This window comes from Brachyistius frenatus, unplaced genomic scaffold (assembly GCF_029030835.1).
Source record: "Brachyistius frenatus isolate BFR_SWC_R1_liver_20210118 unplaced genomic scaffold, ASM2903083v1 Contig_39, whole genome shotgun sequence".
Taxonomy (NCBI): Eukaryota; Metazoa; Chordata; class Actinopteri; family Embiotocidae; genus Brachyistius; species Brachyistius frenatus.
In genome coordinates this window covers 1,793,281-1,807,746 of record NW_027210638.1, presented here as the reverse complement: position 1 = coordinate 1,807,746, position 14,466 = coordinate 1,793,281, and the positions used below count along the sequence as shown (strand labels likewise).

General features: G+C 41.2%; 3 protein-coding genes across 5 annotated transcripts; 1 reads left to right on the top strand and 2 right to left on the bottom strand.

Moving 5' to 3' along the window:
- The first annotated feature begins 537 nt into the window (after nucleotides 1–537).
- Nucleotides 538–2,374, top strand: LOC138622834 (calcium and integrin-binding protein 1-like). The gene is made up of 7 exons (XM_069701925.1): nucleotides 538–691; nucleotides 1,084–1,118; nucleotides 1,223–1,322; nucleotides 1,468–1,621; nucleotides 1,704–1,822; nucleotides 1,956–2,044; nucleotides 2,153–2,374. The coding sequence occupies exons 1-7, from the start codon at nucleotides 641–643 to the stop codon at nucleotides 2,172–2,174; spliced, it is 570 nt and encodes a 189-aa protein (XP_069558026.1). The 5' UTR covers nucleotides 538–640; the 3' UTR covers nucleotides 2,175–2,374.
- Nucleotides 2,150–4,740, bottom strand: LOC138622833 (RCC1 domain-containing protein 1-like). Its single transcript, XM_069701924.1, has 8 exons — nucleotides 4,439–4,740; nucleotides 4,098–4,313; nucleotides 3,832–3,991; nucleotides 3,604–3,725; nucleotides 3,405–3,509; nucleotides 2,917–3,084; nucleotides 2,800–2,829; nucleotides 2,150–2,671 (listed from the first exon to the last, which is right to left on the bottom strand). The coding sequence occupies exons 1-8, from the start codon at nucleotides 4,635–4,637 to the stop codon at nucleotides 2,496–2,498; spliced, it is 1,176 nt and encodes a 391-aa protein (XP_069558025.1). The 5' UTR covers nucleotides 4,638–4,740; the 3' UTR covers nucleotides 2,150–2,495.
- A 43-nt stretch (nucleotides 4,741–4,783) lies between these two features.
- Nucleotides 4,784–11,836, bottom strand: unc45a (unc-45 myosin chaperone A). Of its 3 annotated transcripts, none has more exons than XM_069701921.1 (19): nucleotides 11,724–11,836; nucleotides 11,383–11,575; nucleotides 10,314–10,489; nucleotides 10,125–10,214; nucleotides 9,817–9,984; nucleotides 9,386–9,554; nucleotides 9,086–9,256; nucleotides 8,828–8,999; nucleotides 8,379–8,679; nucleotides 8,204–8,298; nucleotides 7,878–8,019; nucleotides 7,511–7,651; nucleotides 7,244–7,371; nucleotides 7,100–7,166; nucleotides 6,883–6,996; nucleotides 6,668–6,783; nucleotides 5,887–6,004; nucleotides 5,646–5,801; nucleotides 4,784–5,549 (listed from the first exon to the last, which is right to left on the bottom strand). In XM_069701921.1, exons 1-19 carry the CDS (start codon nucleotides 11,745–11,747, stop codon nucleotides 5,262–5,264), a joined length of 2,829 nt encoding a protein of 942 aa, XP_069558022.1. In that variant the 5' UTR covers nucleotides 11,748–11,836; the 3' UTR covers nucleotides 4,784–5,261. The 3 variants fall into 3 exon arrangements, with proteins under 3 accessions (XP_069558022.1, XP_069558023.1, XP_069558024.1); XM_069701922.1 differs by having other exon boundaries at nucleotides 11,713–11,779; XM_069701923.1 differs by lacking the exons at nucleotides 4,784–5,549; nucleotides 5,887–6,004 and having other exon boundaries at nucleotides 5,664–5,801.
- Between the last annotated feature and the right edge of the window lie 2,630 nt (nucleotides 11,837–14,466).

The following is a 14,466-nucleotide window of genomic DNA, read 5'->3' as shown; positions in this document are numbered from 1 at the left end:
TAAATTTAAAACACCTTTTCATGTAGAATTTAATATGGACAGAAAACGCCCATACAAGTATGTGAGGAAGGGAAATTGTATAATCGCAGTATGATTTTAATTCTCACTCAAATAACTCATACATACATGCAAAATTAGAACCCTATTTTGGAATTGGCCTATACTGTTTCGTTTTTAGGTTCCCATTATCATGATGATTTTTCCCCTTAGAGCCTTCTATTGAATTCTTCTTTCCTGTTATATTTTAATTGTTACTGAACAGAAAAAAATACACCAAAAATATTTGTTTAAAGTAGTTTGACGACCAAACTGGAAAAGTGGAAACAAGAACCGAACCACTGTGAGAGTCAGATGATTAAACTTGTGAACTGTGTTGAAATAAGGCAAGATATTGAATTGAAAAGTTAAAACTAAAGTATTTACTTAATGTCACCTGTTGACCCTTGGTGGGAATTGTTTGTAAGAGCGTCACTATAGAAACCGTTACGTAGCGACAGCACAAAAGGGAGAGAAAAAAAAAACAAGGAACGCTCTTGCCAGAAGCCGGAAGTAAGCCACGCACAACCTGTTAGCTGTCCAGTAGTTCGCTGGGTAACTATTTACAACAACAAAGCGACATTTTCGAGTCGAAAAGCTCGATATGGGAACGACGACAAGTCATCTTGGGAAGGATTTGCTGTCAGAATACCAAGTAAGTGCCGAAAAGAAAGTCTCCCCAAAAGAAAATATTAGTTACGTAGTTTAACCGAGTTGCTAAAGTTGAGAGCTGTAGTTTTTTTTTTTTACCCCCGTAATAACCCGAGGATAATCGTCGTGGCTGTCGTAGCTTCACGTTTTAAGACTAAATAAAACTATTACAGCCTTTTCATCAGAGGAACAGGATGATTTACTCTTAACAGTGTTAAATATTTCTATAAACTAAGCATAACATTAGTGGTAGATGTATTGAGAATCACTTGTATGATAATGAAAGCTAAAGTTGGTGCTGATGTCAGAAAGTCAGACTCATACAAGTATTCTTGTGTGGACATTTTTTTAATTTTGGATTAATCAATTATTGTTGTCAATAAAATTACTTTTTAGGAGCTGACCTTCCTGACAAAACAAGAAATTCTTCTGTAAGTGTCGAGAATCACAATTTGCTATTTAAACAAATGCATTTTAATTATTACCAAATACATGAATATAACTTTTGGCTTCTGTTTTTTTTTTTTTTTTTTAGGGCTCACAAGAGATTCACTGAACTGCTCACGAAAGATGAGAAAGATCTTTCAAACACCAGAGTGTCAATGGAAAGGATTCTTACTCTGCCCGAGCTCAAGGTGAAAAGACAGTTTAAAAAAAAAAAAGAAGAGAAAATATGTTATGTGATTTGGTTCATGCTAAGTGAGGAGGGATTTCTATTCAGGAAGAAGTGCTTTAATTACTGATAAACTGTACTGACCTTTGTACTTGTTCCTGTCACAGTCTAACCCATTCAGGGAAAGAATATGCCATGTCTTCTCCACATGTGAGCAAAAAGACGGAAGCCTGACATTTGAAGACTTTCTGGATCTTTTGAGTGCCTTCAGCGACTCCGCCACACTGGAAATCAAATCCCACTATGCATTCCGTATATTTGGTAAATAAGCTGATAAAACACAGGCTGGTTAATTGTGCACATATGGATATCGATCTTTGCCAAGTGGTTTTGATATTTTCAGACTTCGATGACGATGGAACACTCGATTGTGGCGATCTGGAGAAGCTGGTTAACTGCTTGACCGGTGACACGGATGACACGAGGCTGTCCTCGGAGGAAATGAGGCAGCTCATCAACAATGTGAGTTCACGGAGGCTTCTTGTCTTTGAGGTTGCAGAGAGGCACTCTGGCCAGTTGAATCAGTGGGAAGTTGCGGGGCGGTACACCGATGTGTCAGTGGCCTGAACTGTTGTTTTCTTTGCACGTCGTTTAGATTCTTGAAGAGTCGGACATCGACAAGGATGGAACCGTGAACCTTTCAGAATTTCAGCACGTTATCTCAAGGTCACCGGATTTTGTCAGGCGAGTAGAAATCCATCATCACTGATTATGTACATCTTATTATGTATCTTTACTCAGCACAATTTTGCTCGTTCTAACAGCTTCCATTATTATTCAATTTCCTTACAGTTCTTTCAAGATTGTGCTGTGAAGACCTCTAACAAGCTGTGGAAACGCATCGCCCTTTAATTCTATATATATTGTTTAATTTTAACTCTGACAAATTTTAAATTCTTGTCTTAAATTATATTTACCTGTAGATTTTATTGCCTTAACTGTTTTATGTATAATTTGTGGAAAATGACCCCCCTTTTTTAATATCAGTAAAAAAAAATTAAAAGGTTTACAAAAGGTTTTGCATTTGTTTTTTTTATACAGACATATGACCAAATAACATATTACAAAATATATGTATTTGTTGGTATAATTTACACTTCCTGGTCTGTTGGCCAAAGTTCAATGTCCATGTTAATTAGGTGGATTCAGTTGTATTTTTGGGAGCTACTTTCTCCTTGACAGCAGCTGCGAAAGTGTTCCATGTCCCACACACTACGTCAACCACGCGCATCTGCTCGGCCTTGAAAAACTCCACACGCTGGGGCTCGTCTGAACTCATTAAAGTTTCATGTCCAAGTTGACCATATTCACCTGAGAAAGATAGGCAGAAAAGCTCAGCATACACTGACCATATTAATGTTACGTTTCAGTTTGATTGGATTGGTACCGCTCCTGGCAGTGTTTATTAGATTTTATTAAAGTTGTCGACTCAGACTTACCCCAGCCCCAAGTGTAAAGATCACCTGTGGCTGAAATGAGAAAATATAAAGACAATGACACCGATTTCCCAAAACATATTCATCAATGTCAACAAATTGTCAAAAGAGATTTCTTACTTGTTACTGCGGCCGTGTGCCTGGAGCCACAGCTGACAGTCTGGATCTCACACGATGGAGTGACATCCAGCAGAGCTGGGAACGCCTGGATTGATATGAATACCTCTTCACGCTTCTCTCCCTCTTGTAGCTCTTCACCAGGAGATGTGCCAACATCGTGGCTCAGTTCTGTTCGATACAGTCGATGTGAGCAAGATTTTACGACTCAAGAGGTTACATTTAAGTGGTTTCAATATGTACATAACAGGCAACATACAGTAAATTATATACTATAATTACAGGGATGGTACATCCACAAACACCTTTCCCATACCCATCTTTACCATGATAAACAGATTTTAATGTTTTTCAGAGGTAAAAACCTGGCACGAACCATTCATAGATAGCAGTTCCGTGAAAATATTTATATTGAAATTAGGATGGATGTAACTATCATATATGCCATAGAGTAAACTGCATAGTGACCATTTAATCCTGACGGGACAGACCTGCTTGTTGGCTGCTTTTCTGTTGTGATGCTTTCCCCAGACCTCGTGAAGGAAGTCCGAGCTGGCCACTCTCATTCCAGCCCCACACATAAAGATCACCCCCGTCTGTGGACAAAAAAAAGAGGTAATTTGCAGTAGTTTTCCTCACAAGTTGTGGATATAACCTTTTGCACTGCCCGGATCTTTACTTTACACTTACCACTAATGCAGACAGAGTGCCAGCCTCCTGAAGCCACAGAGTTCATAGGCATCCCCAACAGTGCCTCCACTGCCTTGGGCTCCTCCTCAGAGGTGAGACCTCCATGCCCCAACTGTCCATGGCTGCAAAAAAAAAACAACAACATATAAACACACACAAAAAGATCAACATGTGCATGAGGGTATTATTGCCCAGATTTTCAGATGGATGTGTGAGTATGAGCTCTACCTGCCCTGTCCCCAGGTGTAAACAGCACCAGTGGCAGAGAGCAGGACAGCATGCTCTGCACCCAGTGCCAGGCTCTTGGCTTTCAGGTGTGTGGACACGGAGTAGTAGAAGGGAAATTTTGAGGCTACATATCCTCCAGGGACCAATGGGAATTTTACATCTATAGCAAAAAAAATAAAAATAAAAAAGTGTAGACTGTTGAGCCTCCGTCATTGCACACAACACGTACCTTGTAACTGTAAACAAATATCAAAAATACGCGTTACCAGAGCTCTCTGACTGGGTTTTTATCTCCATGCTCCATGACGGAGTATTGTCTTTCTTCTGCAAATCCCAGGATTCAATCCTGTCTGGGAAAGCGAGGATCAAGTGCGATTCACTGATGGAGGCATCTTTACAGCCGCGGCTCTCTACTGCAGAAATCCCACAGCACTCACCGGAGAAGGATGTCCCGAAGCCGGCCAGGCACGCACCGGTGTCCCCTTGCAGACACGGCAAAAATAACAACGAGTTTACGGGTAAATAAAGAGTGCTCGTCTATAAAGCCCGTTTCTATTTCCTCACCCGGAGCTGTTGTTCAAAGTTATTTTCTCTCGGACAGACTTACCATCCAAATGCAGAGATGCTCTTCGACTCCAACTTGCTCTGATTTTACTCGTCTTCGAGAAGCAGTCCACGTGACAGTTTATCTCTTTTGGATGACTCACTTTCACTTCCGTGATAGCATCGCTGCTCTCTTCTTTATCGGACTTCTCCTGGACGCATATCTGTCCAAACGCGTTAAAGCCAAACCCAAACCAGCGCATTTGCACAGCTTCACCTCGCGGGTGGTTTAGAAACACTCTTTGAGCGGCGCGACGCAGCTGTCCGCGTGATTAAACACTCGTGAACGCACCACCAGGAAGTAGTGCGCATGCGCGTCTGCGTAGCGTCACAATAACTTCACAGAGAAGATGGGTTAACTCAGCTGCGCAAGACAATGCAACTGTAGGTTTATTCTTTACAATCAGTGTGTTCAGTCCAAATTATAAAACCACAAACCGTACAATCAACACACTGGAAATGTAGTAATAGTAGTTATAAAATAATGAATAAGTAGTGTGTTAGATAAAGACAATCATTTTGTGAATAATAATGTCACTACTAAAATATTTGGACAATTAAAGGAATGGACATCTTAAGTAAAGAATGTATAGAGGTATCTTTTTGTTTTTGCATGCACACAATGTGAAACTGCAGTTAAATCTCCCTTGTGATGAAATATTACTGGTTTTACATTTATCACATTTCTTCATTGACTTTCTTACTGTTTTTGCAGGTTTTTAAGACACATAAACATTTCCTGCAAACATGAAATGACTTCACCAGTCCAGCATAATTCTTGAAACACTTACTGCCAGAAGGCAGCTCCACACCCTGCAGCTGTGTTTTTAGGATTCAGTTCCTTTGATCTTTTCATTTCCGTCCCCGCTTCTGATGAGGCAATACTCTACGGCTTTATCCAGACAGCTCTGAGCTGCGTTGGAGACAGGATCCGGTGTCCCCTCCCCTCCCTTTGCAAGGACAGAAAGAATCTCCAGAACTTCACTCTCCATGAGTGTCTCAGCCAGACTCTTCTCCGCCTGTATCATGTTCAGGATGATGACCACTCCACGATGACGCAGGTCGGTTATTTCACTGAGCAGCAAAGCCTGAAAAATCTCTAGCCAGTGGCTTGTCTGTGGAAAAAAAAAAAGGACAGCAGGAGTCATGTGAACTAGAACAAAGATTAATTATACTGTATGAGGCTGCTTTAAGTTTTTTTTTTTCCTCACAGCTAAAGGGATGCGGGCGCAGAGCCCCGGCTGCTCATTGGTCAGCATGGCCAGAGTTCCTGCAGCAGCTTTCCGCAGCCTCTCGTCCTCCTCTCCGCTGTAAAGCACCAGCAGCTTCAGACGGTCATTACCCACGCCCAGATACAGCCTCTGCACCTGAGGACACACCAAACAGCCGCTGCTGTTAGATTGACTTTTCTTCACATTCTTACAATAGATTCTATTGTTAATGATATCTCACCTCTTTACTTAAAATCAAATTACACATGCACTCTGTGGCAGAGGCTCGGATCAGGTTGTTCTCCTCGAACATGTAGTTATCAACTTTGGTTACAGCTTTCTCCTTTATGATCTTTTGTCTGTGAAACGACAAACCTAATGAATTCAAAAACTCTAACACTGTTATGAAAACTGTGATAATAAGATATACTCAAACAATAAATAAAACAGAACCAGACTTGCTTGCACAATTGCATGACTTTAAAATTAATTATCAGTTTATGCAGTGAAATCAGCTTTGGAGGGAAATTCAATTTCAGGGGTCAACCTTCAGTGACTTGAAATACTTTAACCTGAAGAAATGTGGCATGGCTTGGACTTGCTCTGAATAATTTGGGACTTGTATTTTTTATTTGCTCTCCAAATGACTGTTCATTTATCAAGTCATAGACTAAGTTCAAATGAAGTCTCAGTCACTTGGTCTTGTCCCAAAATAATTAAAAACAGCTTTGGTGGGACTGTTTTCACAGCATTTACACTTTTTTGGAGCCAAACTATGGTCCTGTGTGCCAAGCAATAAAAAAATAAAGAAAATCACACATATATAAGGAACTACATTTATGACAACACTTTTCCATTTAATTGCAAAAGAAATTTTGCAATATTTAGAAAACGTGAGAATGAAAACTTAGAATCTATGTCTAAATCTGTAAACACTTCATAAACTGTGTTACATGTGTCCAAACTAAAATTGGCTGCTTTGCACATGTTTTCTAAGGAGAGACTTCCCCCTAGTGGCCAACCTGAGTCTTTCACTGGTGCCGGCCAGGTTGGTGAGAGCCATTAGCGACTCGAAGTTCTGCAGCACGGTGCACTCAAGACTCAGAAGGATGACAAGTGGGCGCACCACCTCATAGATCTGACAACAAAATGTAAGTCAAGGTTAAACGAGGGAAGGAATTTATATTTTTTAACTGAAGTGGCTTTTTAATGGCTGTTTTTTTTTTAATTTATTTACCCTTTCTCCTGGAAAGGCGATCTCTGGGTTAGATGTGATGGTTATTTTTGCCAGAGCTTGAGCAGCTTTGAGTTTTCCTTCTTCCGTGTTGTCGGATGCAAGTGGGATGAGAGCCTGTGGAGGAGAACAGCAAACGTAAATCATTTAAACCTCCTAAAGCGAGGGGGTTGAGATCAGTGTGCAGTCTAAACTAAGTGTATTTGTCAGGCTGCTCTACCTTTCCTCCACCGTGCGCCACCACTGTGCCTCTGTCTTCCTGTCGTTCCACCAAAGCCAAAAACACCCTGCAGTGAAAAAATATCTTAACCAAAAAATCTAGAGAGAATGGCTCGTGAAAAAACAGCAATTACCATTATCCTACCTGGCGATACATTCCTTACAAGCCTCGGTGAGGGCAGCACTCTCCTGCTTCACCATACACACCAACGCAGACACCACACCAGCCTCCAGCAGCTTCGCCAGCCGTTTCTCCACAAAGGCAGGAGCATCCTGACATAAACATGCAGGTAGATTTAAGTGAAACAGCTTCTCTTATCTAAAAAATATGCATGAAACATGAGCTGCTGGGCAATAACAATATATGTTGTTGGGTACTAGCTCTACATGAAAACAAGCATTTAAACAGTACCTTGGGATGCTCCTCAGGCACGTGCTGCTTTGCATACTTGGCCAGCTCAACCATTTGAGGGTCTGGCTTCTCCACTTCATAGCTGTTAGTGCAATTCACTAATGTAGAGCTCACAGCAAAGAGTACAGTCTTATCCTCAGACTGCAGGACCACAAACAAACACAACAGGGCTGTCAATGCTTCACAGCCAACACCAGTATCATGCAATTTACTGAGGATCGTCATGGTTGGTGATTTTAAATACTACATAAAAAATAAATGTCACAGTAACTACCAAGACCCTCTTCAGGCAGGAATCCGATTTCATAATTGCCCGGTTTTATCCGTGTATGTTAAATATTAAAAGAAATACAATAGTCATTAAAACCTTTGCCAGTTCAAACATGGCTAACAGAGCATCCTTGTCTTCCACTAGGTCCATTTTCACATCAGCATCAAAGGTGAGGTAGGCAAGACCTTCCACAGACCAGCGGCGGGAGGTCGGGGGCAGAGACTCATTACACAGCCATCTGACAGAGAAAGAGGTACAGCTTACACATACAGTTTACGTAATCCAAAATTACTACCCAACTGTTTTCAAACATGCAAAGAATTTGACTTTGATTGAGAGTCTGATGAAGCCAATGTAGATCAGGAATGACACATCTCTCTTTATCTATACCCAGGTCCAAGATTCAACTCAGGCAAACATACTTCCTGCACTGCTTTGCGAGTTTAAGCGTAGATCCCTCTGCAAACTGCTTCATGCTGAAATCTGTCCCGCCTGCTGATCCAAGCTTGCACAATCCCTGCGTAATAACCCACACAAAATGGTTAGTTACATCTTTATTTGGAAAAGTTATTTTCTCCAACTATCTGCAGTACTTACCACGAGGGCTCTCACGCGTATCCTGTCATTCTCGCTCTTCTTGTAGAGGTCCTTCAGAAGGGTCACTCCATTGGCTGTGATGAAGGATGCTCTCTTGGCTTTGCCTGCAGCATGGATAAGAGCCTCCACCGCTAGCTGCTGGTGAGTTACATCTTCGGAGGCACACAGAGCGATCACTGCATCCATCATTCCTGACATTTCCAGAGTTCGGTTACCCACGTCACTCGGGCCTTGGAGGAGGACTGATACTGTTTGGATGGCTCGCAGCTTGGCATCGAGGCCGGATTGGCTGAAGTGTTGCCTTCCAGAAAAACATCAGATTCAAAGAATTATCAAGGACTGCCAGGTTTGGCTAAGGGGCCTTTAATAATGATTTTTCATGCTGACAAGTTACTGCAGTGGAAAAGCAGTTCTTAAATTAAACAAGCAAGTTTCGGTGGTCAACTCACTGAACATATTCTTCACATAGCTTGTTGAAGTTCTCCCTCTCCTTGTCGCTCTTCAGATCATTGTAGAGTTTGCTAAGCAAGACAGAGCAGCTCATGTGAGTGTTGTCTGTAAGAGGTGGTCCTTCTGAGAGCTCAGGGACGGTGCCGGCCACCTGCAGGATTTTCTTCAGCCCTGCAGGAGAACAAGGAGGCCTTTAATTTGGCTGCAATGATGCCAGACAAATAGATATGTGTGGCAGCAGGTCCAAAGCCACATACCCATGTCTACCACCCATAACGTGAGGGAGTTGTCAGGGTTTTTCAGGGACTTGCGTGGTACTTGTTTGACCAGGAGGTTGATGGCGCTGTCTCTGCCCGGCCCCGACACATTAGACGCTGTCATCATTTCCAGCAGATGGCGTAGCATTGAACGTAGCTCCATGGATGGTTCTGTGTCAATTTCATACAATGAATCACTATGCACAGAACAGAAAGCTGATACATACAAAAAGCACTAGTAAAAGGTTAAGTTTCATGAGTGTAGCCTAGTCCACAAACATTATCAGAGTGCAAACTCACCAGGAAGTATGGCTTCATCTTTCCCTCTGATCTCTCTTGTCATGCCCTCTGTCAGAGCCTCAAACATCACCTGCAGCAGATGGCAGGCAGCCAGAGACACAGTGGAGGTTCCTGATCCCATTACTGCACACAGCTGCTCCATTCCCAACTCATTCACTATAGCCATAGTCTGGGGAAAAAAAATTGAAGATGTCAGCAATAAAAAGCTGACATTGAAGATTGAAGTTTTACTAGCACAGTGAATTCACTCTTGTGTGGTTGTAGATATAGATCAGCATCTGTTGTCGACCAGACTTTACAAGAGATGGAAACAAGAATGAATAAAAACTAAAGGATACACTTCCTGTTTTATCTGTTTGTTTGCGTGTCTTTTGAAAAATGACCTTAAAGATGATGCCGTTGATAACTTTAGAGAGAATTGTAACACTTACTCTCGACTGATGTTCAGTGCACAACCCAACTAATGTCCTGAGAGCAGAAAGGACAACCTCCTCCACCTCCGACTGAAGCAGTTTCTGAATTAACTTCACTCCATCATTACGGAAGATCTGTTCGGCTCCTGCCGCGTCTCGAGATAACACCACCAGATTCTGAGCCGCCTGAGATTGATGAAAAGAACTGCATTATTTTTGATGAAATGCAGCTTAAGAGACATATCAAGACAAATGAAGAAAAATCAAACACATTAAGAGTGAATTACAGAAATTTCTTAAGACGCTGCCTCATGGGCCACTCTTACCTTCAGTCGATCTGTGTCTTTGGCAGATGCATCTAAGAGGAGGGAGAACATTTGCTGCACGCGACTATCTGTGGAGTTTAGTTCTGCTGACTAAAGGGTCAAGAGAAAAGACAGTAATTAGCAATAGTTTCATTAAGGGGGCTTCTCAGATGAAGACAAACCTTCATGACCTGATGAACATCACATCACCTTTATTTGGATCTGTGCTCCCAGCTGTCTGAGCAGATCCTGGAAAACTTTGTTTTTGGGCTCCAGCTGGGCACACCTCTGAGCATCCAGAAAGGCCTGTTCAAGCCGACCAAGTTTCTGACAAGCCTGGGCCCTCCGAAACCTGGCTTTCACATCACCCGGATCAGTGTCGAGTGCTGAAAACAGAGACAGCATTAACGATCACCATAACTCAGGGTTTGTCCATAGGTTTCTGGGGGTGCTTCGGTCATGACTAAAAACAATGCATTCTTACATAATTCTGGACAATATTTATTTTAAATAATTTTCTATTTGCCTGCAATTTTCTCAACCTCCTGTAGTCTGTAACCAGCAGCCAGCAGTAGGGACAAATATGGATAAAATGTTATCTTTATCTTTGAACCTTCTGGTCCGCAATTATAAATACTCTTATCTGTTTCTGTTCATTCAGCTTAGGCACTGTGAAAAAGGTAGGTAGGTAGTTACTTTATTAATCCCCAAGGGGAATTTGTTTTCGATACAGCAGTATACAGGAAAGCAATACAATAATAATAAAATAATAAAAAGCAATAACATAACAGCAAAAAAAAAAAAAAAAAAAAAAAAAAAAAAAAAAAAAAAAAAAAAAAAAAAAAAAAAAAAAAAAAAAAAAAAAAAAAAAAAAAAAAAAAAAAAAAAAAAAAAAAATAATATAAAATGCACAGTATTTTAATTATAAAATGCACTGTATATACAGTATATATATATATATATATATATATATACATATATATATATACACATATATATGTGTATACACACACACACATATATATACATATATAAACAACCAAGACACTTGTCAAAAGCACTTGGATGCTGCGCCTAAGAGTTATAAATGGAAGTGAAAACCTGTAACTACATCAAATCCTCAGACAGTTTTCAGACAGTTCATGCAACAATTCAATTTTATGTATTGTATAAAAATCACCATGGAACAGCCCCCCCTCCCCCCACCCCCGAGCTCAAACAGATAGCCGAGTCCATCAAAGATCGTGTGACTTCTGCAGGAAACAAAGGATTGACCGACCTTTGGAGGCATCAGCCTCGGCCTTGCTGCACTCCTCCAGCTTCAGGTAGCAGGCAGAGCGGTTGCGGTACAGAACAGCGGTCTCTGCCTGGATGTCACTCAGCTTTATTGCTTCGGTGTAACAGCAGAGAGCACCGTTCATGTCTCCCGCCTTGAAAAGCGCGTTCCCCATCTCCTTCAGGGCTGCGGGGCCCTAGATTAAAAGAGAAAAGGTGAACAATGGGACCGCGGGTTGAAAGACGTGCTCCGAGCAAAATGAAGCTTGGATAGTTAAGCTAAACAACAACAACAACAACAACAACAACAAAAAAAGGCTAAGCAGCTTCCTACTGTCGCCTTACCTTTTCTCCTGCACTCGTATTCATCTTCGAGATGCTTCACACAAACACACCGTCTCTTTGTCCGTTTACTATGAAGATTAATTTCATTCAAACACAAACACTGCCGATTTCTCTTCACGTCTCGCTGAACTGGAGCACGTTGATGACGTTTCCACACTGACCCCGCCCCTCCTCCCTACGCTGCATTACCATATAAGGAAGCGAGCAGCCAAACCTTCTTTGTCTCCACCTCTCCTTTGTTTGGTTGCATTTCCATTCTGCGGCTTTTCTCAGTCCACAAAGACACAGTTAGGTTAGGTTAGGTTAGGTTAGGTAGTTACTTTATTAATCCCCGAGGGGAATTTTTTTTTCGCTACAGCAGCATACAGAAAGCAATAAGATAATAATAGAATAATAGAAAAGCAATAAAATAGCAGTAAATAGCAGTAAAAAAATATAAAATGCACAGTATATACAGTATATATATCTATATATATTATATACAAACAACCAAGAAACACAGTCAACAGTGTTATTGTTATGTGATGAATATATCAAGTCACTTGCGTTGTAAAAGAAGAAGGGTCGTAACAGCATTTGGGTTGCCAGGTTGTGGAACATTGATTTTGATGGTTGGACTGGGGCCAAATACATTTTTCAATTATTTTTTAATTTGTCAAAATTGTCAAATTTACAGTTTAGAGAGAAAAAAAAACCTTTACTAGACTATACAAGTCTGGAAAACACAACAGTAATACAGTGCAACAAACATACAAACACCACATTTCTTTCAAACCCTGGGTGACCAGTTTTGCACGTATTGACAAGCATATTTCAACATCTGCAGCTGTCAGATAAATATAGTGGCATACATACTACAATATTTGATAGTGAAATGTAATACAGTATACATATGGTCACATGAAATTGACAATGGTTTTTCTCTATATCAAAACAATGGGGGTGGATTCATTTTTTGTGACAAATTCAACTTTTGGACCACGTTTGGAATAAAAGTATTTGCGTTCTGAATCTCAGCATATGAATTTCAAAATCAATAACATTGCAAAGAAATATGTTTGTGATGGAAAAAAAGGATTTGTCCCTTCCTTTTGTTTGCATTGTGTCAAGCAGGCTCCGAAAAGTTTCCTTTGTTTTCTGTCTTATTTGCAAATGATTCTTTCCGCCTCTCATTTGACGACTCCCCCGTGTCCTTATCTTGTGACCTACAACCAACTCTGTATTTTTGCAGATACAAAGGGAATGGGGGGGTGACTGTCAACTGTTTGTCACACTGTATAAAAGCTGCCTTAAGGAAGAGGACTGTGGAGAACGGAAAATGAGGACGGCGGAGGAGAGGACCTGCTGGGGAAAAGAGCCATGCTGGAGAGGAATGCTGGGGGGATGGGAGAGGCTGATGGAGAGCACTGCTGGGGGGGATGGGAGAGCCCTGATGTAGAGCCCTGCTGGGGGGGAGCACTGCTGGACACCTCTCTTTGAGGGTGCATGCAGTTGCTCTTTCTTGCAAGAATAAAATGTCCGATGTGTTTGATTTTGAACCAAGCCTCTTGAGTAATTTTTTTCCAACAGTTTGCATTATATGCAATGTATCACCAGCTCTGCTTTGTGTAACAGTGCAACCACACGGATTAAAAGAGTGAAGGAAGTATCCTGTTATGTCCTGCATCAGTCCCCTGGGAAACTCCCGTTTACCAGGACAGCCTAGCACTATTGTTGCGTGTCCTCCGTTGCCTTGGAGACAAGATGGTTCCCTTTGGGCTTTGTGCTCAGGTACACCTGTTAAGACTCTCACGTTACCGTGGCAGCTTTGTTAATTTAGAAGAATATCCAGCATGAACAATTGGTATACGTTTCCTTGGGCCTGGGCTTGTCGTCAGGCCTCGTTCATAGATCTGCAGGAGATCCACGAGGCTCAGGGACAGCACCTGTGACTCAACAAAGAGCCCCAGTTTGAAATCAAAATCAAAAGCAGCTGTGTAAACATTTGTTCCTTATCACCGCTTGGTTTTCTCTGGGGGGTGGTTATGCTTTCATAGCAGGATTCTGTCATTACTGGTGTATTTTCTGGAACCAAACCTATTTTAAATGGCACTCTCGCATATATACCTTAATTATTGCACTTTGAATGTTTTCATAGATACCGTGAGAAGTTATCGGTCTCCTGTAACTGAAGTGAAACCAAAACAGTCCCATCTGTTCCTGTCATGACAGTCTCCAAATTAACTATTGAAATGCCAGCTAATCTCCTGTTTCCATAAACATGCACAGTTTTTGAATGACCCATCAAAAAACAACAATGTGACTCACCTGCAAAGCACCACTACATTTTTCATGCAGGATTTGTCAGGTGCACAGTAATTCTTAGCAGCAGTCAAGGAAGATCTCTCAATACACGAATGGTTCAGACGGGAAGCCACTCCATAAAAGTCATAACATTTTTAAAGCTCTGTATTTCTTTTAAAAATCACTCCGAATGGAAAAACGTAATGGTGAGCCTGAACATCTTTAACTTACGGAGGCACGTTGGTTTTTAGTCATCCCTTTATTACAGCATTTCATTTATATGCAAAATTGCAATATTTATTAATTTATGCTCTAAATCGGTTAAGTAAGAGGTGAAAAGTGGACATTTATTGTTATGGATTCTTCAGTCTCTCACATACATGAGAGAAGTAGATCTATATTAGCAGAGTTTGAGTTATTTTTTTATTAGGGCCCGAGCACCGACGGTGCGAAAGCCATA

What these genes read in the sequence shown, in the direction of transcription:
- unc45a (XM_069701921.1), bottom strand. Translation starts at nt 11,747, where the DNA reads ATGAATACGAGTGCAGGAGAAAAG. An exon ending in CGAGGCTGATGCCTCCAAAG is followed by an intron (nt 10,490 to 11,382) that starts GTCGGTCAATCC and finishes CTCTGTTTTCAG; the next exon opens with CACTCGACACTGATCCGGGT. An exon ending in TGGCGCACGGTGGAGGAAAG is followed by an intron (nt 6,997 to 7,099) that starts GTAGAGCAGCCT and finishes TCTCCTCCACAG; the next exon opens with GCTCTCATCCCACTTGCATC.
- LOC138622833 (XM_069701924.1), bottom strand. Translation starts at nt 4,637, where the DNA reads ATGCGCTGGTTTGGGTTTGGCTTTAACGCGTTTGGACAGATATGCGTC. An exon ending in AACCCAGTCAGAGAGCTCTG is followed by an intron (nt 3,992 to 4,097) that starts GTAACGCGTATT and finishes TTTTTGCTATAG; the next exon opens with ATGTAAAATTCCCATTGGTC. An exon ending in TCTTTACACTTGGGGCTGGG is followed by an intron (nt 2,672 to 2,799) that starts GTAAGTCTGAGT and finishes TATCTTTCTCAG; the next exon opens with GTGAATATGGTCAACTTGGA.
- LOC138622834 (XM_069701925.1), top strand. Translation starts at nt 641, where the DNA reads ATGGGAACGACGACAAGTCATCTTGGGAAGGATTTGCTGTCAGAATAC. An exon ending in TTACTCTGCCCGAGCTCAAG is followed by an intron (nt 1,323 to 1,467) that starts GTGAAAAGACAG and finishes TTCCTGTCACAG; the next exon opens with TCTAACCCATTCAGGGAAAG. An exon ending in TGAGGCAGCTCATCAACAAT is followed by an intron (nt 1,823 to 1,955) that starts GTGAGTTCACGG and finishes CACGTCGTTTAG; the next exon opens with ATTCTTGAAGAGTCGGACAT.